At 41.5% G+C, this 27,023-nt stretch overlaps 1 protein-coding gene across 1 annotated transcript; it reads right to left on the minus strand.

Moving 5' to 3' along the window:
* Window positions 1-27,023, minus strand: apip (APAF1 interacting protein). Its single transcript, XM_083759819.1, has 8 exons — window positions 26,897-27,023; window positions 23,963-24,016; window positions 21,567-21,673; window positions 15,532-15,580; window positions 12,509-12,626; window positions 3,110-3,245; window positions 2,483-2,650; window positions 1-595 (listed from the first exon to the last, which is right to left on the minus strand). The coding sequence occupies exons 2-8, from the start codon at window positions 24,011-24,013 to the stop codon at window positions 496-498; spliced, it is 729 nt and encodes a 242-aa protein (XP_083615945.1). The 5' UTR covers window positions 24,014-24,016; window positions 26,897-27,023; the 3' UTR covers window positions 1-495.

The following is a 27,023-nucleotide window of genomic DNA, read 5'->3' on the forward strand; positions in this document are numbered from 1 at the left end:
CTAAAACATGAACCTTGGTTGAAAAAAACTAAAGTTGTCCTTTAAGCATAGACCCCTGGGGGACACTTGTGAAACACGTATATATGATTTAGTTGGGTTAACTGGGTTTAAAGGGATAGTTCAAGTTCACCCCCAAAAAAGTTTTTTTCTATCGACTCACCCCATGCCCATGGAGCCTTGAAGTCATCCATTTGTTTTTGTAGCATTCCTAAGCCAATAATTTGATGACCAGCAGCGGTTGGCCGTGGCTCTCCACAGGGAACCACTGCTGGTCATCAAATGTGCAAAATAATTGAGAGTTTTGTCACTCTCCGAGTTGAATCAAATTCACAACAGTTGTAAACAATTGGTTAAAATCAAATCAGTCATAGGGATGAAATCTGCTCTTACGCTGTAATGTGTTGCATTTGGTCTCCTGATTGACTGAACCACAATGACGGTTTGTATCGTTTGCTCTAAATGTCTGAGAGCTGCAGTGAAGGTTGAAGTGAAGGTTCACACAATTCCTTGTTCTTCCAGAGGGACGGCTGAGGGATCCAACCCACACTGCTTCATCTGGACAGCAATGTCAAACAGGTAGTCATAGCACTCACACCTGCAACACACAGCAGTGGTTGAAACAAGTAGCCGTAGCAGTGTTGCCATGTCCTCTTATTAGGAGCGACTTTGGGCTTCTTTTTTTGTAAAAATTGTTTGTAAATATTGGTAGTTGCGGGTTGTGGTTTTTAGGAGCTTGTTTCTAAAGTTGCTTATTTGGGCTTACTTCCATTTTTTGTATTATTATTGCGAACGCAGTGAGCCACTTACTATGACAGCAAGGGCTGAATGTCTGTGTGTGTGTGTGTGTGTGTGTGTGTGTGTGTGTCACGCTGTTACACCACCCGCCCGCCACCAGAGGGCGCAGCTGTAGCACACACACACACACAGGGCGCAGCTGTAGCACACACACACACACACACACACACACACAACCACACACACACGAGCTGCGTTCGCTTCCCGCGTTTGCGCGTCTTACTTGTTATTAAAACCAGTGGTGGGCTTATTAAATATTGTCATGTCATGTACTTTATGCCTAACCCCCATCTGAAAATATTTTGCGCCAGGTATCAGATTCACAGCAGATATACAAGCGGTAGGAGACTCAAAGGACGATTCACAGCAGATATACAAGCGGTAGGAGACTCAAAGGACGATTCACAGCAGATATACAAGCGGTAGGAGACTCAAAGGACTCTTCGAGTCTTCGAGTCCCCAGTTAACCCCCAGGGGTTAACTGGGGACGGTGAGGAACTCCTTATATGGTCAGCACACTCTATAGTAGGGAGGATTATCACAACAAAACAAAAAAAAGAGGTGATATTTGAATTAAGTGAAATCACTGAATATACCTTTAACTGTATCAGTGCCAGGGCTATAGTGGCCGCTAGCGCGCCAGTGCCAGATGTTTTTGAAAAAAACTCCTAAAATGGCCGACAATCAGTTCCGGTTCAAACACTAGTAAACATCCACTAGCTATTTCACAGGTCAGGAGATGTGATCCGATCAGGGAATAATTGCTTTTGTCACATCTAAGTCAAATTAAGCTCCTCTAATCAGTATTTTGGCCGTTTTGGGGTAAAAAATGCTAATCATGCTAATTATATATTTTTTACCGCTGGATTATGGGGAATAAAACAAATCTCGGGATGCCGGGCATGGCATCCAATCTCGTTTTCTCGGGGCCGGTGCGGAAACAGTTAAGGGATACATTTTGTCCCTTAAAGTCACGATTAGATTTGCAATTAAAACCTTTTTTTTTAAATCACACGCATAAGATCTTGGTGTATTTTTGCAGGCGAGGAAACTGGAAAGCTTTAACTCTGGGTGGCTAGCGCAGCCGTCTGGGCACCTAGGCTGGTAATCCAGCCTGACAAGCATGTCGCAGGTTCGCGTACCGATCCGACAACCTTTGCTCCGTGTCACCCCCCATCTCTCTCCCCATTTCAGATTACTGTTCATCTATCTAACAACAGAGGCAGAAAAAGCCCCCAAAAATATCTTAACCCATTCTGACCGGGCACCCATTTTGGTGTCAGCATCATGTTATGCTTTAGCTATTTAAAAATAGCAGATCTACAAGCTCATATCGCGCCACCGAGTGGCGCGATACGAGCTTGTAGGTCTGCTATTTTTGAAAAAAATCGAAGAACGACTGACATTTTTTTTAAATCTGATCTCAGGTCAGAATGGGTTAATCAGACACAGTGTGTGTCCGGCGGAAACCTCGTATGAATCTGATCTCAGGTCAGAATGGGTTAAAAAAAAAAAAAAAAGTACCATCTGCCCTATTCTAGGGCAAATGTTAGGTGACAAGCATCACAACGAATCATCTGCTATTTTCAGCAATTGGTGTGTAGAGGGAGTAAGAATAAAGAGCGGACACAGTAGAAGGCCCTACTGGGAACACTCAATGGAACAGAGAAGAAAGATGGATGCTCACATGGCCTTGGCTTTCTGCCACGACTCGCCCCACACGTAGACCCCGTGTCGACGCACCAGAACCGCACAGGATTCTGGGTACTGCTCCATGGCCAGCGCCATGCGCTCCTTCAGGTCGCGCTCCTCCGGTGTGTTCTCAATGATGGGGACTACCAGCGTGTCATCGTACCTAAAACAAAGCGAGTTTAACCCATCAAGAGGCCGATTCTACAAATGCCTTCTAAGCCCGTAGTTCTCGAACTTGTAAGTGCCAGCTGGGGCCCCCAAATTGGCATGTATTTGGCCACGGACCACCATCTGAAAATGTGTTGTGCCAGGGACCCCCAGAAGAGAAGATTCATGTTAAAAATATGTTTTTTTTTAAACATTTCAAAAGGTTGTGAAAATTACATGCTCATAACACGTTGCATGAACTTGTAGATTGAGTTCTAATTTTCTCGACTCATGAGGAAGGGGGTTCCGAGGTAAGAAATATTAGGAAAGATTTTGGACACAGAACACACAAAACAAGTCAAATGCTGACAGCTGATCAGCCAAACGGATACATCTGGTCAGGCTTCTAATGTAAACAAACACAGCATTTTGTTTTTTTAATGAATTATCTGTAAGCAGGTTGACAGTCACATACCTGTAGTTGGAGCCAGAGGTACCTTTACGAATCCCCTTGATCATCTCCTGGTGCGTGATGCTGAACTCCCTCCCTGGGTACAGCAGTGTGGCCATGACTGCAGCCTTGGAGTGGGTGTGGATCACTGCCCCAGCACCTGTACCAGATATTTATTTTAATTATTAAAGATAATCCAAAAATAATTGGAGCCACTAGAGGCTTAAATGGTAAAATCCTACTAATGGTCTCCCAAGTGGGTGCCGTCTGATCCTCACAAACGTGCAATGTTTGTTTACTGGTGCTAGTGCTAGATTCCGCAAGAGTGTGTTGCTGGAACAGAGAAAGGTCAATATGTAGATTTTCACCTGATTTGTCTCTCTGAAAAAAGCTAATTTACTGTAGTATGTACATCTTGGGAAGAGTGTGTGGTTTGTACGGAGCCCCTGAATGGCCATGCATTCAAAATATATTTTATCTTGTACGCACAAGATATCTCGTCCGTACAAGATAATAAAACTAGTTGCAGCTCCATGCAACAAATCACTTTTAAGGTCAACCGCACCAATGCAACTGCCATTGGGGATATGCAAAACAGTTGCATGGCAAATCATTGGTGCGGATTGGGTTTAAGACCCAGTTACTGAGTGTCCGTCTATACATGGTTTCTTCAGAATATGCTAACTAACTAGGACACTATAATAATGGCACATTAATAGCAGTAGCAAAACTATTTGTTGTGACCTTTCCTGCTGAAGCGTTGTGACAATTTACAATTTACAATTTAGGCATTTAGCAGACGCTCTTAATCCAGAGCGACTTACATTAAGCAAGAACAAAAAGCATGGGAATACATCACAAAAAAGCATTTATCATAAAACATTTGTAAACTAAGAAAGTAACAGTGGAATATCTATATTATGAGACTATACATATAAACTATATATATATATACTACTATGCTATACATATGTACTATGGCGTGCTATGACTATATACAATGCAATTATAGTGCTGTCTACATAACATGCTATAAGTCTGTGTCAAATGCTATCTAAGTCTACAGAAATGCTATCTAAGGGGGTAGGGTAAGTGCTATGGGCCATGATGGAGTCTGAAAAGGTGGGTTTTCAGACTACGGCGGAAGATTGGGAGTGATGCTGCAGTTCTGACTGCAATGGGAAGTGCATTCCACAGTTTTGGAGCCAGAAGGGACCAATACGACCAATACGGATACCCACAGATACCCATCGCATTCAAGTGCATAAAATATGGAATCTTGGGATACATATTCGTCCCCATCTGAATTGCCAGTGAAAGGCCGATTTGGCTGATCTGCGTTTGTACAGGTACCGTTTAACCCATTCTGACCAAGCACCCATTTTGGTGTTGGCATCATGTTATGCTTTAGCCACCGAGTGGCGCGATACGAGCTTGTAGGTCTGCTATTTTTGAAAAATCGAAGACACTTTTAGAATCTGATCTCAGGTCAGAATGGGTTAATAATGAAGCTGTCAGGATGTAATAGACATTTTTAGAATCTGATCTCAGGTCAGAATGGGTTAATTTCCCCCCAGGTAGCAGCAGTGATCCATGCACATTGAGTGGCAGCGTTTCAAATGGAGTTAACCGGTGTGACGTGTTGCCACAACACCAGCACAATTCTTTCATCTCATCCACCCGTCTTTCCCCGGTTGCTGCATTTCACAGTCTTCTAAAACACAAGACATCATCCAGCCCGGGTTATACTTCACCATACAACTGTGTCATGTACTGATAGATAGCGGCTCTACACTTCAATGGGTTGTGAATCGTGATATGTGCACAGTATTTCTGCTAAATGTTTGTCACAACCCTATGTTTTGTTAAACACTGTATGCCAGTGGTACTCAAACTCTTTGTCAAGGACCCCCAAATGTATACAGTGGCTGTGTGTGGACCCCATCTGAAGATGTTTTGCGCCCCCAGAAGAGAAGGTTTGTGTTAAAAGAAATAATCTAAACGGTCCGGATGGCTGACATAGAATTCCAGGCACCTAGGCTGTTAATCCCAATCCCTTTGCTGGAGTGTCACTATAATTGTCAGTGTCACTATAATTTTATAATAATCTAAGACTTTCAAAAATTGCAGATGTACAAGCTCGCAGCACGGCACAAAGTGACACACTGTGAGCTTGTATATCTGCTATTTTTGAACAGACAACGTATAAAATATGTATAAAGTGGTTAAAATGATTATGACTATTAACTCAGTATGCTGGGCACCCCTTGGAACCACCCCAAGGACCCCTGGGGGCCGCCGGCCGGTCCCCACTTTGAGAACCAATGTTGTATGCAAAGACTCTGGCACACCCGTCTGTGACGACATCACCTAGAAGTCACCTCCTCTTGCCACGGTAGGTCAGTGGGTTTACAACAATATTTACAAATCAGCGTCATCATCATGTGTGAGACGACAGGTTTGGGAAAGGAAAAGGGCAGCTGAGTGCAAGAGGAGCGCTCCAGCGTCTCTCTTTACCCCAGAAGTGTCCAAGTCCCAATCTGACCCCTTTTCCACCGGTTGGTTCCCGGTGGGAACCGGTTCAGTTCTTTTTGGTTTTTAGTCCCTGAGCCAGAGGTCCAACATTTGTGGACGAACTATACACTATATTAAATTGTTTATAGGATCAATACAAGTAAATTAATACATGATAACCCTTCCACAGTAGTAGCTTTTTCATATTTTCGATGATTTTGCATATTTTCCTACATAATGCCTCATTTGCATATTAAAAAATGTAATTTTTTAAATACAATAAATCATTGTCTTCGTGTAAGTACTCAATTGGGGAAGTTTCACGGTGATAACAATCTAATATAGGTATGGTTTTGCCCACTCAATTCATAATTAACGTTTCAATTTTGGAGCTCTGGCTCATGGACTAAAAACCAAAAAGAACTGAACCGGTTCCCACTGGAACCAACCGGTGGAAAAGGGGCCAGTGTGAAAAGTTCCCTTACCACACTAGTGCCGTTTCCTAGACATTTTTCACAATATGTAAAATGATGTTTAGGTATTATCCTTCTAATAATTCTTGCTGATCTACATACAGCATTTTTTTTATTGAGTAGGCCTACTCACTTAAAGGGTTGTAATATATAATATAATTTGAGATATTATTATTATTGAGGATTTATACTTTGCTTTCATGAAATACCCAAGTTCAGTGGGAAGTTATGGAAGATGCTTCTGAACATTGTATTGTTTGTTTCATCCATACTAATACTATTTCATCTTGTAACTGGTCTATGTCTCTATGTGAGAACTTTAATCCATGATGGCGGCGGTGGCTCAGGGGTAGAGTGCCTGGATGGTAACCGTAAGGTTGCTAGTTCGAACCCGGGCTCCCCCAGAGTTACTGTCGAAGTGTCCTTGAGCAAGACACTGAACCCCTAATTGCTCCCGATGTGCTAGTTGGTGCCTTGCATGGTTTCCGCTGCCATCGGTGTATGAATGTGTGTGTGAATGGGTGAATGTAATGCACAATCTCTGTAAAGCGCCTTGGATAAAGGCGCTATATAAATGCACCATTTACCATTTATGGCAGAAAGGCGCTGGCAGCAAAAAGCTAAAAAAATTAATATATTCCTTTAAAAAACGTTCAGCGTGTAGATCTGCTATTTTGTCAGTGCGAGAAACAAAGCACAACCCAAGTATAAATCAGACATGACACATCCATTGTCAAATGTAGGTTACTGGGGTTTAAAATAATATTTAAAAAAATCAACTCATGTCATTTGTGTGGGACAACAGGTTACGCAAGGTTGCCACGCTCTGTGCACTTGACCTGGCCTGAATGCATCACAGGGCGGTGACACATCTGTTGTTGGTAGTGACATCATCCATAAATCAACTCCCATTAACCAACCCATTTTGGGCGGGCACCCCTTTTGGTGTTTTAAACATTATGTTATAATTTAGCTATTGAAAAATAGCAGATCTACAAGCTCGTAGCGCGCCACCGAGTGGCGCGCTACGAGCTTGTAGGTCTGCTATTTTTGAAAAATTGTGAAAATGTGCCTCAAATTTGGAATATATTTTTTCAGAACGAACGTTTTTAACTCAAATCTTTGCTTCTGGGGAGGGTCCCTGGAACAACATATTTTCAGATGGGGGGTCTCGGTGGCCAATTACAGATCATTTTTGGGGTCCTTGACATGAAATATTGAGTGATATAGGCCTAGAAACATAGGTATTTCAGAAAACTGTCAGGATTTAGAAGGCTTTTTTTATTTCGATGTCAGGCCTAAATGGGTTAACAAGGTGGGTTAACCCCTTGAACCCTATAGCGTCTAGAGCCCGATATCGGTATTATTATTATTATATATATATATATTTTTGCAATGTAGGTTCAAGCCACAGTACCTCTTGTTTCAGAATAATTTCTGCTCAGACAGAACCTACTTTTTGTTACATTTAACATTCAGAATCCCCCTCAACAATACCAAACAAAACAAACAAAAACTAAACCATACAAAATTAAAACACCAACAAATAAAGAAAACATAACACCAAAAGGTACATGGTCAAACACACCTTCACATTGACAACACAGTACTCAACCTGGAAGTGTCCACAACATTTAAGAATGGTTGCCACATGTGTAAAAGCCATTGTAATTATTATCATGTAGTATGTATACAGGTTTTTCTAAGGGCAGGATCCTTAAGGCTCATACATACTCCAGGTTTTGGTGATAGCTTATCACCGCGGTGTAGTTTTTAAAGGGTTGGAAAACTACACCATTACGCCAGTCGCGGTGATGATCAGCTATCACCGCGGACACAGACCCATCTCTCTGTTTTTACTATCAGACGAGTCTTTTCACTCTGGAGCTATCACCCCGTTCACTGATTGGTCTAGAAGTTGGGTAAACCACAGGGAGGCGGGGTCAATCCTTAAGGACATCACCACGAGTATGATGGCCTCAACTCTTATCACCGTTTTAGGTGATAAGCTATCACCTGAAGCCTTTTGAGCTACAATGAAAACAGGCAACACAGTGAAAACAGTGACATCTGCTGGCAAATCCCATTGACATATGGGATTTGCAGGGTCTTACATCACTTACTGCAGGCAAATCAGAGCACCTGTTTGAGCCAGAAAACCCCAGATCACAGAAAATCTACTGAATGTTAAAAGTTCATGTTTTTTGGGTGCAATTGAGATTAGAAAACGTAAAAAAAAATTCCAAAACCTTTTTTTTAAATGTCACAATCCCTTTAAGTGCTGACATTGTTTGCATTGAGCCTGCCTCCTTGCTCGGGGCATCAATTGAATCTTGACCATCAGGTCAATTGTTTTAGTCAAATCCTGTGTCTAGGTGAGACATGACCTTTGACACGATCTAAATGGCTGAATAGAAGGGCAGGGAGACAAAATAAGTCTAGCATAAAAATTGGATAAAATTATATTTTATTCATTAATCTACAAGATCACAATACAAATAAATACAATACAAATGTTTGGCTACGAGATTTGGTGTACAAGAAAACAAGAGCTGTTACGTCTCGCCACCCAAAAGTAATGGGATTTCACATTATTGGGACAGCTACCGTATAATTTGTAATTAATATTTCATATGCAATCTCAGTCAATATCCTAAAAGGATATTGCATTGTTGATACAAAACTTCTTGCCCCCTTTGGATTCAGTTCACAGCATAGAACATTATACTGCATTTCTCAATGTAAATCTGTTAATTAGGCAACAAATCTATGAATGCACCATGTCTCTGTCTGTGTGTACGGTTGTAATACACATAACTAGAGAACCGTTCGCCCCACCGACTTCTAATTCGACACACTCGTTCCGCACAACCACAGGGAGTGCAGTGCAGTGCCCGGTGTCGAGTCGGTCGGACCCACGGTTGTCCAGTACCGCCACAAAAGGCCTCTGCTCGGGCTCTGGACAGGGCCGCTGCCCAGGCTCCATTATATGGAGCTGGCCTGTTCTGACATCACAACACTCCATATTTGGCCATGCCTGACACAGAACTACGGGTTGTAATACACATAACTAGAGAACCGTTCGCCCCACCGACTTCTAATTCGACACACTCGTTCCGCACAACCACAGGGAGTGCAGTGCAGTGCCCGGTGTCGAGTCGGTCGGACCCACGGTTGTCCAGTACCGCCACAAAAGGCCTCTGCTCGGGCTCTGGACAGGGCCGCTGCCCAGGCTCCATTATATGGAGCTGGCCTGTTCTGACATCACAACACTCCATATTTGGCCATGCCTGACACAGAACTACGTATATGAATATAGGGACACAGAGAGACAGATACAGAATTCTCCTGGGCATAAAAGGGACCGAGATGGGTGTAACGGGTACTCTATTGCATAGCCAGGTGGGACATGGATCTCCAACTTCCATCGTTACTTCATTTGTCATGTCATTCCAAATAAGCAATTATTAACCATGTTCTGATGTCATAATGTTTATAATGCGTGTATACATTGCTTCCGTGTTTCCCGGAAGTAAAAAAACAGCCAGAGCCAATCACAGACGCCTGCGTCATTCGGCATTAGCCAATCTCAGGCCGGCACTCAACATGACAGGCCAACAAAGAGAAGAAGAAAATGCGCAAATGGTTCTGATTTCTCCAAAAACCAACAAAGAAGAAACCGTAATGTTTTTGATAAAAAATCAATTCATTTAACACCATAACATGGTTAAAATGTGTTTTATTTGGAATGTACATTACATGATAAATAAGGTAATAACGCGATTCATGTCGATAAGTAATTTGAAATTACAGGATTACTAATATGGCTTCAGAACATTTTAGATGGAAAAATAAAACAGGTTTTTGTCCTCTGCTGAACAGTTAGTTCTCCCACCTCCCATTCACAAATGGTAACATTTTATATCGATGAGACAGACACATTGTATCGATTAGTGCCCCGAGCTGGCTGGGATAGAACAACGCTCTCCAGCTCGGCAGACCGGGCCAAGGACCCCTCAGCTGAGAGAGAGAGATGAAGCAGGGACGACCCCGCTACAGACCGGGCCAAGGACCCCTCAGCTGAGAGAGAGAGATGAAGCAGGGACGACCCCGCTACAGACCGGGCCAAGGACCCCTCAGCTGAGAGAGAGAGATGAAGCAGGGACCCACCCCGCTACAGACCGGGCCAAGGACCCCTCAGCTGAGAGAGAGATGAAGCAGGGACCTCCTCCGCTACATATTGTATGAAATTGTGTAACAGATTAACCTTTTTCATAGTGCAAACAAGTCTATGAAGCTTCATAGATAAGCTTCATAGCTGTTTTTTTAATTCACATTCATTTTTCTAATAATAATGTTGGATTTATGTCTGTAGCCCAATCTACAAGCTCACAGCACATTGTGTGTTGTGTGCATGACGTGCCGTGGTACTGGAGAAAGAAAATCACCATTACACAACTGAAGCCGACACAACACTCTGGGATAAATCTCACGCATGTGTGGGTAAGGAGGATAGGTCTACTCTGGATACATGACAGTTGGAATATTCTGTGAAGAGTTGCGTTGGACTTTATCCCATTCTGACCTGAGATCAGATTCATACGAGGTTTCCGCTGGACACACACTGGTCTGATTAACCCATTCTGACCTGAGATCAGATTCTAGAAATGTCAGTCGCTCTTCGATTTTTCAAAAATAGCAGACCTACAAGCTCGTATCGTGCCACTCGGTGGCGCGATATGAGCTTGTAGATCTGCTATTTTTCAATAGATAAAGCATAACATGATGCTGACACCAAAATGGGTGCCCGTTCAGAATGGGTTATACACTAATGTTTGATATAGTTGTTGCTGTTGTTGTTAATCCTGGCGCCCTATTTTCTTCAATTCATCAAGGATTCTCTTTGTTTTTGGAATTCTCCATTTTCACCGTGAATGAATGGGACAAAAAAAAAAAAAACAGTTAAATTCTCCATGAATTCACAGCTTCACAGGGTGAGCATGGGAAAAGTTATTTTTGGGGCATAGTATTCATTTAATGAGATCCCCATGGTTCATGCAAACTTGTACAACCATGTGTGTATGCAAATCCAGTCCCTATGAATAACACATTGTCTCTGGCGGGTGGAAACCTGTGGAACCTGTCCAAAACTGTTACTTTACCCAATGTATTACTTTTCATTGGTTAAATATGTATTTACACACACACACACACACACACACACACACACACACACACACACACACACACACACACACACACACACACACACACACACACAATCACACACACACGCACACGCACACGCACGCACACGCACACGCACACTTCACTTAATAATACGAAAAATACCCGCACTACCAGCTCACGTGTCGTAGTTGTATGGTATTAGTTGTATATCAAAACATTAAAAGTTAATGGAGGGAAGAAGTTAATAATATAAATAACATCAGATGGTACATTTCTCATGTGAAATTGCTGCAAAGGCCCCCAAAATGTCCCCCAAGGGCCCCCAAAATTCTGGCGCGCGCTACGAGCGCGCGCGCAGTGTGATTTGGATTTGGAGTTCCACTCCGGGCCTGCACTCTGCACCCCATTATTGGTTGGTTGGAAGGGGATCTGATTTGTATAAGCTTGGCTTGACCATACTAAACGGGCATAGAGGCCCGCTCTCCGATGGACGCCGCGCATGGGACCGGACCTCGGTCTTATTCAAAAAAATATTTGTGGACCTTCATCATTTCTAGTTGAGGACCCCTGATCTACACCAATGGCGTAAAGCGTAGTATTAAAAAATAGGCTTCAATTGACCTAGATCTAGTCTAAATGTCTTCAGGTCTGGGACATGTTTCATCCAATTAATTAAGAATTGAAAAGAGTCGTTTGTGTTACCAACAAACACAAGAAGAACTTGCTTCCTTTTGTATGTTTCAGCCCTGTGGGAAGTCTCCGGAAAGGGGTGGTGCTGTACAGTGTAAATGTGTTTGTGTGTGCATGCGTGCCTGGGTGTGTGTTTTTATTACTATTAATTGGGAGGGCCAGTGTTGTAGTGCTCAGGGGCAGTCTTGCCACTAGGCAAGGTTAGGCAGCCGCCTGGGGCCTCATGAGATTGACCCAAATGATTGGGTTTTTCCACTATGGCACAGCGTCACATAAAACCATCAAAAGTAGCAGATCCGCAAAGCTCTCGACGCAAAATACAGTGTTTTGAGTTTGCAGATCTGCTACTTTTTTATTTGAATCCTGAAAAGTAATTGTTTTGTAAACATGAGCCGGTTTCTACCCGACAGCGACGATGTATACAAGCTCAGTGTATAATACAGACACAACAAACATAGCAATAAAATCGTTCCATGTGTGTATGTGTGTGTGTGTGTGTGTGTGTGTGTGTGTGTGTGTGTGTGTGTGTGTGTGTGTGTGTGTGTGTACCGTGCACCTCTCATAGTGTAGGCGTTCATGAAGAGGGGGGTACACTGACTCTTCGTCAGTCTCTTCCAGGCAGGGGGACAGCTGATGTCTCTCTCCTCCAAGTCACACACAAACATGTCTTCAGGCTGAGTCACCAGCGTAGCGTAGGGCCGGGCGGGGCGGGGGGGAACACACAGAGGGAAAGCCAAGTTTAATCTAATGACAGTTACAGAAATCCTCCATGCAACACTGCTTTTCAAAAAGAAAACACTGCACTTTATTCGCTATCTATTTTGAGGTTAATTGTGTGCGCCTACAGTTGTTTTGATTTGAACTGAAATGCTGGCGCTCTCGTCGAGCCGCCAGTGTGGCCTGCTTTAGACAAGCATAACAACTGCAGGAATAAAATAGACAAAATAAAATACACAGGGATACTACCGACGCTTAACTAGGCTAGGATAACAATGCAGTGTTGAAGGAGCACGTCATCCATTTTCAACCTTCTTCATAGAAGTAGTCCTCCTCACCAGTGGTGGAAAAAGTAGTTTTACCATTTACTAGTTTTTTTCAACCATGGTTCAGGTTTTAGGTCGTTATTAGACAAAGTGAGTGTATGGCAATTTTTGTTGTTTTTGACAGAGGGGTGGGGGCAATCGAACATGGGGCTAAATACATCCTTTTTTACAAAATGTTACAGCGATTAATATTTACTATAGTCCTACTAGACCCCAGGAAATTACATCTGGCCACAAACGATCACAGGATGCCATAGGCTACTGTGTGTCATAGGCTCAATATGTCAGTTTGTCACATTCAAAAGATCCTGTGATCTGACTATAGTAAATAAATCACCATATTCTTTTGTAAAAAAAGAATACATATTTAGGACCATGCTCGAATGCCCCCACCCCCCTGTCAAAAAAAGCTAAGACGAAAGAAAGCAGCAAATTAATAAGAAAACAATTACACTTTTCTTTTACTTTCTCTAATAACCTAAAACGTGAGCCTTGGTTGAAAAAAACTATATGTCTACATTGTGGAATTATGTCTACATTGTGGAATTAAGTCTACATTGTATGTATGTCTACAGTATGTCTACATTGTATGTCTACATTGTGGTATGTCTACGTTGTGGAATTTATAGTATCAATTCCACATGGTAGAAATAATAATAATAATAATAAGTAAAAGTCCGGAATTCAGAATTTACTTCCGGAAAAGTACAAACGAATTGGCATTAAAATGTTCTTGAAATACCAAAAGTAAAAGTACTCATTGTGCAGAATGTCCCATTTCAAGCTCTCAAATGTGTAATAACCATTTGAAAATAGCAGATCTACAAGCTCACCACTGCTCCTCACAGATTCACTATTTCCGAATACGTCACTCTACTCTTTCATTGGTGGGCCATTGTTCTCATATTAATAAAAATAAAAAAAAAAGTTTGATATGTTGATCCTACCAATGATGTCACTGGTAGGCGGGTTTCTGAACTGTCCACAGCCCTCTGAGACACACAGTTAGTAGACAGAAATGATACCATTATTATTATGATGAGCTTTAGTACCAATTATATAAAGATACGTTGAAAATGGGCGTAGTGCTCCGTTCAGTATAAACTCATCTATTAATGGTGAAATCAAAGGCAATAACCATAATAATAGAGGATCTAAATCATAGGCAAAGATCATGAAGTATTATAGATTTTAGAAGACATGATCCAACTTATACCTATACGAATATTTATCACCCCTTCATACCGAATCGCATCGCCTAAAGATACCTGATCATAACAAGTGGCAATGTGCCTTGTTGTGAGTTTGAAGATCAGCTATTTTTGCAAATGTTTGCCCCAAAATAGGGATGCTAGGGTATGTGGTTATAAAAATCAGCCTGTAATAATAATAATAATAATATATACGATTTATATAGCGCTTTTCTAGGTACCCAAAGTCGCTTTACAGAAAGAAATACAGACATATTTTACATACTGTAGAAAGTGTAGAAAGCTGTTAAGTATCCTGGGACTGCCACAAACGCTAAATTGACCTTCAAGCAGTACTATGCGGCAGTGTGTAAAACGAGACATCAGCGCTGGTACCGCCTTAGAAAACTGTCCCGTTTTCACACTGACAAAACCATGTTAATGGCCTCTATGTTTTCCTTTTCTCCCTTGTGTCATGGTTTGTTACCCTGTCTCTGGAGAACAGGAAAAAGTCTGTAACCAAATTGTCAAGTGGGCCAGTAAGCTTGTAGGTGAAGTCTCAACTCAAGTTGAAACCATTTTTCGTTTTTTTACTCCTCGCAGCTGTAAGGTAAGGTGACTTCTCTCAGACTGTTCCCATCGGATAGCAGAGCTGAGGGTGACCTGTAAGGGTCCATTTGGTTCCACTGGAATTCAGTATTTTAGCTGTGACGTGAGCGCCCCCTCCTGAGATACTTCCGGGTCCTACTTTTGTGTCGCTTTTGTGTCCCCATGGAGTTATACTGTGACGCTCCGTCGGACTAAATCTGAGACGAAAACAACCACGAAAGTCTCATTTTACCGCTTTCCTCGCAACAACAAAGCTGCGCTGCTCTCCAAAATCTGGCTGTGACAGGCCGTCTGCCCCACATGGAATACTATCGCCATTTTATTTGATTGTGTCAACTAAATCCTCATTAATGCAAACTAGATTCAACATACTCAAGCCTGCACACATTGTAAATATCCCCCGAAATATTTTACCGAGCAAATGGACTGATGCCACCTTCAATAATAATGATAATAATAGTCTTTATTGTCTCCACATCATATATTTTTGTTGTCATGGACACTTGTACAAAACATTAATAATTCTACTCGAGTTGGAAGCATTAAGACCCATTTTAACCCTCTATGGCTTCCTTCCTGAAAAATAACGTCAATTTAAAAAGATTCACGCGTTTAGATATTCTATTTACAATGGGATGCGGACGGGAGCTGGTGCCACTTGGACCCGGACGTAACGTAGCACTACAAAATGACGTCGGACTTAAATACTGAATAGAAAGAAATAGCAGAGAGCTCACCTGTATCCTCTCCTTCTGGACTCCTGAAGGTGCGATGTAAATCTGGTCCCTAGAATGACATGTAAAGACAAAATGACACAATACACGGTTTTAGGGAAGTTATTGCGTGCCCATTATGCTAAACATTTCTCTTATTTGTGCGTCCATTTACGCACACGTAAATGGACCTGTTGGAACCCCTTACAGCAAACATTTTAGCTTGTTTGCCTTTAAACTTTGAACGCGCATAGCTCATGAACCGTTTGACCGTCGGCAATGAAACTTCGATTCACATACAGTATGCATCTCCTCATGCCGAACAAGTACAGTGCTCTTACTTTTGACCTCTGACCTGTAGATAACCCACCATTTTGAATTCTATGAAAAAGAGTTCAAATCCATGTCTTCCCTGGCGCCCGCTGGCCTAGTGATCCAGGCCAGGCGCATGCCACATATTGGCTCTTGCCTGACAGCGTGTCGCGTGTTCGAGTCCCGTTCATGACGACCTTTGCTGCATGTCTCTCCCCTTCTCTATCTCCCCCTTTCCTGTCTTTCTTCACTGTCACCATCAATAAAGACACAAAAGCCAAAAACTAATCTTAAGTTGCGCGTTTGTATGTGAAAACATGAACAGTGAACTCTATAAGAGCTTTCGCCTTTGGATCAACTGTGCTAAGTCAGTGTATGAGTAGCTAGGTTTGATGCAGCAAGTTGGAAGTCCTGAGAACTGATGGTAGGTGTGGTGTTAAAGGCGCAGTGAAATGAAAAAGAAGTTTTTCACACTTTTAGACCATATCCGTGGTCATCATATGGGCATACCTAACAATGGATGCCATTTTTTTTTGAAAATTATCATTTCTGTGTGTTTTTATATCAAAGGTCCATAAAACGATTGTTTTATTTATTTATTAAAACGAAAACGTGCTGCGTGATGACGTGTAAAGATACACATCGATAAAAGCCAATAACAATGAAGCTCACCCGTTTAATTTCCCATATTTGCGCATCCGTCCATCACAGCTGCTACTGATTACAGAATACTCCGTTTTTATTCCCATTCAAGATAACATCCAGACAGTGTATTACTCGGTTTCAACTCAATCATCACGCTAAAATATGTATCTGAAAACATTATAGGGTAGAAATAAGGCACATAACAGTAAACTGGTACAGCTGGCCGACCATCTGATTTATAAACAAACACATACCACGCTGTTGCGCATAGCATAGCTACCGTCCCTAGCTACCGTCCCATCGCCTGAAGGGATGCGACGCTCTGATTGGTTCAGAAACTTCAGACCGGTGTTTCATGTTGAAACACCATTTTCATGTTGTTCACCATTTCCGTTTCACCACACCTTTAACACACAGCGTGCTAACGATTCTGATTAACTGCATGCGCCCCTCAATGCCACGATGATAGCATTGGACGAGCACACTTTTCCTAGGCCGACAGCAAATGTTCTCTTATAGCGAGAAGCACACCAGCGACACCGCATACCTCAAAAGAAAGCTACATTTGTCCACTCCAATTTAAAAAAAAATGATTTTACCATCTTCCATTCTGGAGATAATTATCTGTATGTAATACCTGCTTTTGTAGTAACAGGCTCATCTTGAACAGAAGCCGAGTTAGGAGCTGTTTTATGTCAGACGTTGAGAGGCAGTTTAGACTTTAGATCCGTGTCCATCGTGGAGCCGGGACATGTCGCTACATGTTTGACACATTGCCCGGGTGTGTAGAAAGGCGATGGAAAGTAATCAATAAAAAAATGCTGTAAACGTAGAAATCCCTTTCCCGCACCGGACCGTTGGGATTTGAACCACGTAGAAATCCCTTTCCCACACGCTGTGTTAATTAATTATACTCTACTACAATTACAGCATTTGATAGCTAGTAATTGTTCATGTAGATTTTATTATTTAAAAAAAATGGATACAAAGCTGATCTGTGCTTTGACATGTTATGAGCATGTAGATCTGCTAATTTCTATAAGTTTGAATACTTTGGTACTCAAAGTATATTTGCTGATTGCCTTCTTGCTTGGTCCCGCCTTATCACTGCTTGCAGCTATATTATTTTTGATTTCTTTGATCCTTTTATTCAATTGTACTTTTACTCAAGTAAATATCAAACTTGTACATGTAACAGACGTTCTACAGTAGGGTTATTGATACTTTTCCATCACTGCATACAATGGATAATCTATGATGTATGCCAGGCATACATCATAGATTATGACATACTGTAGCTGACTGTTGACGTGACAGGCTGGCCACGTGAAGTCACAGATCCATATTGGAGTCAGACCGTTCCCATGTCCATATCCATATGATTTTGTTGTATTGATTTTTTTCACGGGGGAAAACCCACAATACACAGGAGACTGAATCTTTCCCACAAACAAATCAATCTAAACATCGTATCACATGTCAGAGTGCCGTTAGGCATTTTCACTTTTAACCTATTCTGACCTGAGATCAGATTCATACGAGGTTTCCACTGGACAACACACTGGTCTGATGAACCCATTCTGACCTGAGATCAGATTCTAAAAATGTCAGTCGTTCTTCGATTTTTTTTCAAAAATAGCAGACCTACAAGCTCGTATCGCGCCACTCGGTGGCGCGATATGAGCTTGTAGATCTGCTATTTTTCAATAGCTAAAGCACGACATGATGCCAACACCAAAATGGGTGCCCGACTAAAATGGGTTAAACGAACAACACAAGCCTCCATTGCCGTTCATGACCGACCGTGCAACTCTCAGCTGCTGCCATGCTCTGGTGTGGTGTACACAGCCCACAGCACAGTCTGACAACCGCTGGCATTTAAACATTTCAAAAAGAAAACTGGTACAACTCAAACTTCCCAAATGGTTTATCAAGATTCCTCAAATCGTGACAGCACAGCATAGAGACGTTCCATATTATCGTTTCACTGTCGGGAGGAAAACCTTGTATGTCCGAAACTCATACTTTTCAGGAAAGGGGGGGGAGGGGGGGGGGAGAACGCACGCACGGTCGCGCACACACACACACACACACACACACACACACACGAGATCACACCGCGACTCATTGTGAGATTATAGAGTGTCTATTTTCGCTACCTGACGAAGTAGCGCATTCACTTTGGATGAAACAAACAGATGAAATATGGAGATACAAGGTTCCTGCCTGACAGCAACTATATAAATGTGGCACACCAGTATTTTATAAAGTGAAGCAGTCTTTCTCTGCTAAAGTAGGCAGCCCAGATACTTTCCCTATTTACTAGGGGTGCAACGGTTCAGTTAGCCCACGGTTCGGTTCGAACCTCGGTATGGGGGCCACGGTTTCGGTTCGGTTTCGGTACAGTAAAATAAAAAAATCACACATGTGTGAAGTGAGTGGTGCAACTCTGTGTGGGGGTTCCCGGGGGGGGGACCCCCAGGAACGCGCCCAGGGTGCCGGGCCGGTACACACAAAATCATCATATATATACAGTTAATATGTGCGTGTGTTTGTGTGTGTGTTAGGTTGCAGGTGCAGGTACAGGTGGTGAAAAACAACCATGCTGCTTTCATGCTCATACCCACACATAAGTCCAGAGACTGGCTTGCACCAAAAGTTTATTTATAGCATTTTCTTTTATTCTTTTTTTAGCATATATTATTTTATTAGGCATTTCTGCCTTTTCATTATTTTAAAGGGGGGGAAAAAACCTTATATTGCTATTTTAATGTGCCTCATCATTATTATGTTCAAGGGGAAAGTAATGCACCTATGCGCTATGCAGACTCGCAGCACATGCAGGGAGGAGAGGAGAGTGGGGGAGAGAGGGGAGGGATTCACAGCAGAGTGCCGTGTCGCACAGAAACATTTACAAAAGTTTACAATAAAGATCTCTGCATGCGATATTATGCTTATATTATTAGAAGAAGGGTTTCTATCTACAGTCATGGATTGGACAGGAGTATTTTGTTGGGACTTTTCAGACGGAATATTCTTCTCCTGCTCCGAAAAAACAACAACGAGTTGTTTTTGCTCTCTCTCTCCCTTTTTAGCACTCAAACAGCGAGTGCAGATGCAGAAGCAGATCTGAACAAACTTAAAAAGATGCGTGCTTAGAAACCTGTTGATTCGAGGTTACTCCGCTGTGTGTGTGTCTCTGTGTATGACGATCAATAATTATTCCACAGAGAGGTCTTTTCAAGAACGATGTTTAAAGACGAGGGCTGGATTCTCCTCATCATGCAGTCTCTCTCTCTGTGTGTGTGTGTGTGTGTGTGTGTGTGTGTGTGTGTGTGTGTGTGTGTGTGTGTGTGTGTGTGTGTAGGGGGTGGGCCGACAGAGTGCTACACTTCTGTGACCGAAAGAGTGCTAGACTTCTTAGTAGGACGGTGTGTGACCGATAGAGTGCTAGACTTCTAAGTAGGCCGGTGTGTGACCGAGAAATACATTCTTCGCAGCTGTAAGAAATTAATTAATGCAAACCGAAATAGCGCGGTTCATTAGAGCGCATTGAACCGTGCATGCTGTACCCAACGGTTCGGTTTTAAACCGAAAACCGTTGCACCCCTACTATTTACTTTAAAGGGTAATACTAGATCGCTACGTACATCAGTTTCTGAGGGAAAGCTATTGGACCCTTAAATGATTAAATTCCTTCATTTATTTCGGGTACACCATATCCGCCTTGTTTCAACCCAAGTATTTGGTTCCTACTTCGAACATAATTTCGATACCCAACCCAACTAACCCCATCTACCTACTGTATCTACCTATCTGTATGCTCAAACATGTAGTGGGAGCGACACAGGAGTGGAAAGGGAGTGAAAGAGAAGGCCAACGCTTCTCCTCTCCAGTCATATCTTGGCTGCTCTGCTCCACACACTCCAGTTCCCATGCTCTGGTTGGCAGTGATCCCCGTAAGAAATGCCCAATTCTCACACAGAGCACACACAGTGTGTGTGTGTGTGTGTGTGTGTGTGTGTGTGTGTGTGCACACATGCGCGCACACACACACACACACACACACCGCTGACAGGTTGGTTCCCCGTTCACACTCATTTGCATTCTACACGAGAATAAACAGTCAGCCCACCACTTCAGCAGCCAAGCACAAGACCAGGCTACAGAACCTGGAATCGTGCTGGATGGAGTTGCATGGTGCCATAATGCCTATTGTGGCAGCAGTTGTATGGCTTTAGTGTATTCACTGTTGTAATTAGGCCTGTCACAAATTACTTACTACATTATTATTGTCCTATCACAATTATATGATAGCCTCATATTATTTATTTGCACAATCGTCAGCATTGTTTCCATTCATCTGTATACATTATTTGGAGTTATTTCTTTGCATATATTAAATTATTATTTCTCATATCTATTCTGCGCTGCGCATTTTTGTTTACAAAGCCTAAAAGACAAAGTATATAAAATATAGTTTAATATGGAAAATAATTGTACATAATATATTATTTACACAGTATGTTCCAATGTTCAATGCCAAAAATGCAATTAAATCATGAATCGCTATTAGTTGCATGGCAATTAATTGCGACAGCAATGGATGATGGGTATGAACATTGCAGGCTTGTGGATTTGCTACTTCTGAGTGACGCATTAGTATGATCAAGTAAGGCGTTCATTTACAAAAAAGAAAAAAGAAATAGAGATAAGAGAAAGGCTGTTTCTGGCCAACAGCAAGTTCGGCAACGATAACGAAAGCACATAATACAAGTAACACTCCATTTGGGGGTTGGGATTCGAAAATAGGATCCAACATCGATTAACTGGAATTGGTTCCATCATATCTGATTTGGAAACGTTTCCGGGACTGGTTTCATCACACTGTCAGAGGCTATTCACTTATTATTCATAAGCGACATTGGACTTTTCTGTAAAATCTGCAAGCTCACAATGCGTTGTGTAGATTGGCTATTCAATAACCAATGTATTATGTTCAAAGTTATCATGTGGCCTAGTAGTCGCTTCTTTTGGACCCCGTTTTCATGGACCGTGTTGCTTATTTCTCTCACAGAATCTGGCAACAGTGTTACACATACCTGCATCTCAGACTGATGCCTCCCCCGGTCCCCGTCACCCAGCCCAGCTGGTAGAAGAGACGACACAGCTCTGGGATGAGTACACGAGGATGCTCTGCGTCTGAGTCCTGCCACAACAAATGGAAGAACAACTCTATCAACCTAATTACATTTTATAATAGTGCCAAATCCCAACATAGTCGTCTCGAGACACTTTACAAGCAGAGGCACAACGTGTCGCCCTTGAGCAGGCATGTTTAACTAATCAAGTTTAACTTGAGGAATAAAACTTCTAGAAAAAGTCTGTCTAGGAATGTTCAACCAGCCAGGCAATTTTGGATATGAAGCATCAACTGAGGGTAAACGAGTACAAATGTGTCCAAACACAGAGATGATCAGTATCATAAATGACACAGAGGGTGTTCTAATGGATTTAATCAATCTAGTTATTATTTAGTCACAAGCTCTTGTTCATTGGTTCAATGAAATATTATCTTCACTGAACGCTATTTGCACTCATTTGTGAGACACTGTTGTATGACAATTTAAGTAGGGCATTAATTTATGGGGGGGGGAGAAAACATACCGATTTTAAACATGACGATACAAGGTTTCTGCACGAAAGAGAAGATATGCGCAGCGGTATAAACAAGCCCTCACTCAGAATGGCTGGGCAACGTTGAAGCTGTCTTCCTACTGGTCAAAACCTGGTACTGCAAGCGGGCAGGGCCAACGCTAAATGTATGAATGAATTTGTGACGTAGACGTGATGCAGAGGTACCACAAGAACAGCGCGAGGGGTACTATCATAGGAGCCAACCAATCATATCAACGCTCGAGGGGTACTACCCGGAAGACTTAGGTCTTCTATGGCTTCACTGAGCAACTTCCATTGACGTGAATAGCGGGGTTGGGGCTATCGCTCCTCAATCCGATATATACATGTAATTATTAGTGAAAGGTTGCACAGTAGTAGGTGTTAATCAGGCCAGTCTAGGAAGGCATTCAGCTCCTCTTAACGGTACAACTCTTCACTCTGGAGACATGAAATAATGAAGCATTAAAAACATTTGGTCCAGTATGTAGGGATGGGCCGATAATCCTTATTAATGTTTATCACATAAACGCTCACTATAAACGCTCACTAAAATCAAGATTTTAATTTATGGTATAATTGTCCATTTGTACATCATCCACTGAACTTTTTTATGGCTACATAACACCAAATGTCTTTGCCAAAAAATAGCTGTTGTGGGCTTGTAGATCTGCTATAGATCTGCTATTTTTGAGGGGCGCTAGCCCCTCCTATATACAGGTTTAATGTTTGTGTTTAGTTCCATGTTTGTTGTAAAAACAAACAATTGACAATGAAGGGAAAATGTACATCATCTTGTCCCGAACACAAACATTAAATGCCATCAACAATAAAGACAATTTAATGTTTGTTTTGACACCGTTTGTTTTACGTCATTATATCACCTAATCATTAAATTCCCTCCTCGATATTCTAAGATGATCAGAGCGCCCCTCACTTCACACGGTTATGATTTTTAGATACATTTTCGGGTGGGACACACATTTTCCAAATCAGGAGAGAGAACCCATATATCAGCTTAGCGTCAGTTGTGTATGTTCCAGTCTGTCCTCTCATTTTTGTTTGTTTCATCACTAGTCTAACATGGCTAGACTATAATACCACAACGTCTATATTAGAGCACTGTTTCCCAAACGTTGCGTTGGGTACCTGACTACCTGTATTTATTTATTTATTTCCTGCATTTTTTTTTTTTTCAAATCATTTTCAAAAATATTCCCAAAAAACATCTAATGTAATGTTTTTTTTCTGTAATTTCAGAAAATAAAAAAAAATCGAAGAAATTCCATAAAATTAGAAAACAAATAGTGAAACGATCTACAGTCACAACACAAGCTTGTAGATTTTCTATGCCATTTTCTCTAGTTTGGGTCCCAGGGAGACATCAAATGTCTGTTTTGGGTCACGTGATAAAAAGTTTATTCTGATCAGAACATCAGAATAAATACGTGGGCTGGAGTGGGTAGTTATCCCAAAAAACATCTAATGTAATGTTTTTTTTCTGTAATTTCAGAAAATAAAAAAAAATCGAAGAAATTCCATAAAATTAGAAAACAAATAGTGAAACGATCTACAGTCACAACACAAGCTTGTAGATTTTCTATGCCATTTTCTCTAGTTTGGGTCCCAGGGAGACATCAAATGTCTGTTTTGGGTCACGTGATAAAAAGTTTATTCTGATCAGAACATCAGAATAAATACGTGGGCTGGAGTGGGTAGTTATGAATTAGTTACCGGGTATATAAAAAAACTTAAAGCACCTTTTTTTTTTATTGCAATGTATTGCTTCAATACAGTATAATATATAATCTATTAAATTTACCTCCATTGTTCCACCTTGGTCCCCATTGCTTGTGCCGCATACAGAGGACATTTTCTGCAAGAGAAAAACATTGTCAGGTAAACGTTGGTGTAGTCATGGACTCAGACCTGAATTTAAACAGCCACAATCACAAAGTCAACCTGCTATCACGTCAAAAATATAGCACGGGTTATAGTAGCCGCAATTTGCAACTCTAGATTTTTTTACAATGGGTTGAATCTAGAGTTGCAACAAGCTCCATCCACTTCCTATTCATCATTTTTGGTTTGTGATCTACTTGTCTTAAATTACGTTAAACTCACCAACATTGCAGCTGTAGTCCAAGCTTGAATTATCCTCTTTCAATCTGCCGAGCTTGTTTTTCATAAAAATCCACCGTAGAGATGTTATGAGCTACTTTCTGTCAAGACATCCTCTGCAAATGATTTTTTTTTTAAGTGTTGCAGTTTGGAAGCACTCGTTTCTGTTAACGGGTCGCGCTGCTGCCTCCTGCATTATGTGCAAATTGATGTCTTGACAGAAAGTAGCTCATAACATCTCTACGGTGGATTTTTATGAAAAACAAGCTCGGCAGATTCAAAGAGGATAATTCAAGCTTGGACTACAGCTGCAATGTTGGTGAGTTTAACGTCGTTTAAGACAAGCAGATCACAAACCAAAAATGATGAATAGGAAGTGGATGGAGCTTGTTGCAACTCTAGATTTATCCCATTATAAAAAAATCTAGAGTTGCAAATTGCGGCTAGGGTTATAGGACTTATGTCTCAGCAGGATCTAGAAAAACATGTCAACATTGACTACTGTAACAACAATGGCCCGGTTTCCCAAAGGACACATGGTGTAGACAAAATGCTCAGATGCCCTCTAGGCCGCACACAGAAGCCTGTGAACATAGACATTCCGTGCATAGATGTGCCACGCAATGGTAGGCCTCAGGCCTGGTATGGTAGGCCTCAGGTTTACCATTCTGAAATTTAATTTATCCCATTTAGGCCTGCTTTTTTGTGTGAAAATGTCATTTTAAAATTTATTTTTTTCTGAAAAACCAAATTTTTCTATATCCGTGGTGGTTAATAAATATTTCATGTCAAGGACCCCAAAAATGATCTGTAATATGCCTCCGCCCTCCCATCTGAAAATATGTTGTTCCAGAGACCTCCCCAAAAGCAAAGATTTGAGTTAAAAACGTTCTGAAAAAATATATTCCAAATTTGCGCCACATTTTCACGATTTTTCAAAAATAGCAGACCTACAAGCTCATAGCGCGCCACTCGGTGGCGCGCTATGAGCTTGTAGATCTGCTATTTTTCAATAGCTAAAGCATAACATAATGTTTAAAACACCAAAAGGGGTTCCCGCCCAGAATGGGTTAATAATATTTGGACTGCTGGACAGCTGACAGTAGGATCTCTTTACTCTTAAATAAATAAATAATAATAATCTCTTTATAAAAGTTATTTGTCATATCTGCCCTGTGCAACTGTCGCTTGACAAAAATACAAGCTTGTGAGCAGATATGATATTTTTGGCCAGCGAGCTAAACCATGATTCAATGTTATTGTCTTTTTGTAGGCATTATTATTTTGATTATTAAGCCATTTCATGAGAGCAACAATTTATGACAACAGGACAAGTTGTGTTACTTTTCAACATTATAGCTGTTATAGAAGCAGTAACGTGACATATAGGGGTCAAGGTTTTTCAGGTCAAGGACCCCTTCGCCGAGAGATGAGCCCGGACCCTCACTATATTGTTTACAAGGTAAACAAGAAGACTCACCCCGGTGCGTGCCCGTCTTTCCTCCGGGAATTTTCCCCAGTGAGGGGGATAACTTTGTAATATGCTATTGGCTGTTTGTATTCTTTTTAGAAAAATATAAAAAGATACTCCTGTGGAAAGGCTATATTATTTTACTTATATTGACCCTATAAACAATTTAGTATTATTTAGTATATGTAAGGTTTTGCCCCCTCAAATGGTACCTCGTCAGATAATCCCCACATATCCTACAACAACTTCTGTGAACAGACTTCACTGTAGTAGCTTTAAGTTTTCATAAATTATATTTGTACTTAGGCTGTTCTGCTGTCATGAAAGTTTATAGTTAGAGAAATTCAAAGTCCAGCCGTCTGCTGTCCAGCCTCTCCCACCCCTCACTGGGGAAAATTCTGGGAGGAAAACAGAAACGGGGTGAGTCTTCTTGTATTCGTTTACAAACGTGTTGCAGATCACACGTAGGCCATATTCAAGTTCATATATAATGGATATATAGGAAATATGTCTGCTTATGCAACATATTATATGCATTGCAGGCGGCCAAGACTCACATGATAAACATATGTTGCAGAGATTTTCATATGTTCATATATTTAATTTCCATGTGTGTGTGTGTGTGTGTGTGTGTGTGTGTGTGTGTGTGTGTGTGTGTGTGTGTGTGTGTGTGTGTGTGTGTGTGTGTGTGTGACTGTGTGTGTGTGTGTGTGTGTGTGTGTGTGTGTGTGTGTGTGTGTGTGTGTGTGTGTGTGTGTGTGTGTGTGTGTGTGTGTGTGTGTGTGTGTGTGTGTGTGTGTGTGTGTGTGTGTGGTGGGGGGGGGGGGTGTATCAGCTAGGTCGGGGTAACAGCAAACAACAACAAAAAACTATGGGAACCACATCCATAATAGGATTCAAGTGGTTCATGTATTTAAAAAAAAATAACACAAATATTTGGCGGACCCCCTATAGTATCCCTGAGGACCTCATATGGGTCCCGGATTCCCTGTTGAACATAAACCTGAACATTGAACATTCCCTGCTTTATAAAAAGTTGACAAGTTTCCAGTTTTTTAGCATTTAATGAAGGTATAAAACCCAAAGCACAGCAGATATCTGTATATGTATCACTATAGTGTTCTTTCATTCACAGCATCGTGTTGTAGTTGTGTCGCTGCTTACCTTTATATTTAAATGTTCATAACAATAATATGATGTCCAGTTCCACACCACTATAATGTGTTAGCCATGTTGCTAAATGCTAATAAAAAAAAATGCTGCTGCTTCTTCTTCTTTTACTGTTTATTCT

This window comes from Protomyctophum parallelum (genome assembly GCF_964188405.1).
Source record: "Protomyctophum parallelum genome assembly, chromosome: 2".
Taxonomy (NCBI): Eukaryota; Metazoa; Chordata; class Actinopteri; order Myctophiformes; family Myctophidae; genus Protomyctophum; species Protomyctophum parallelum.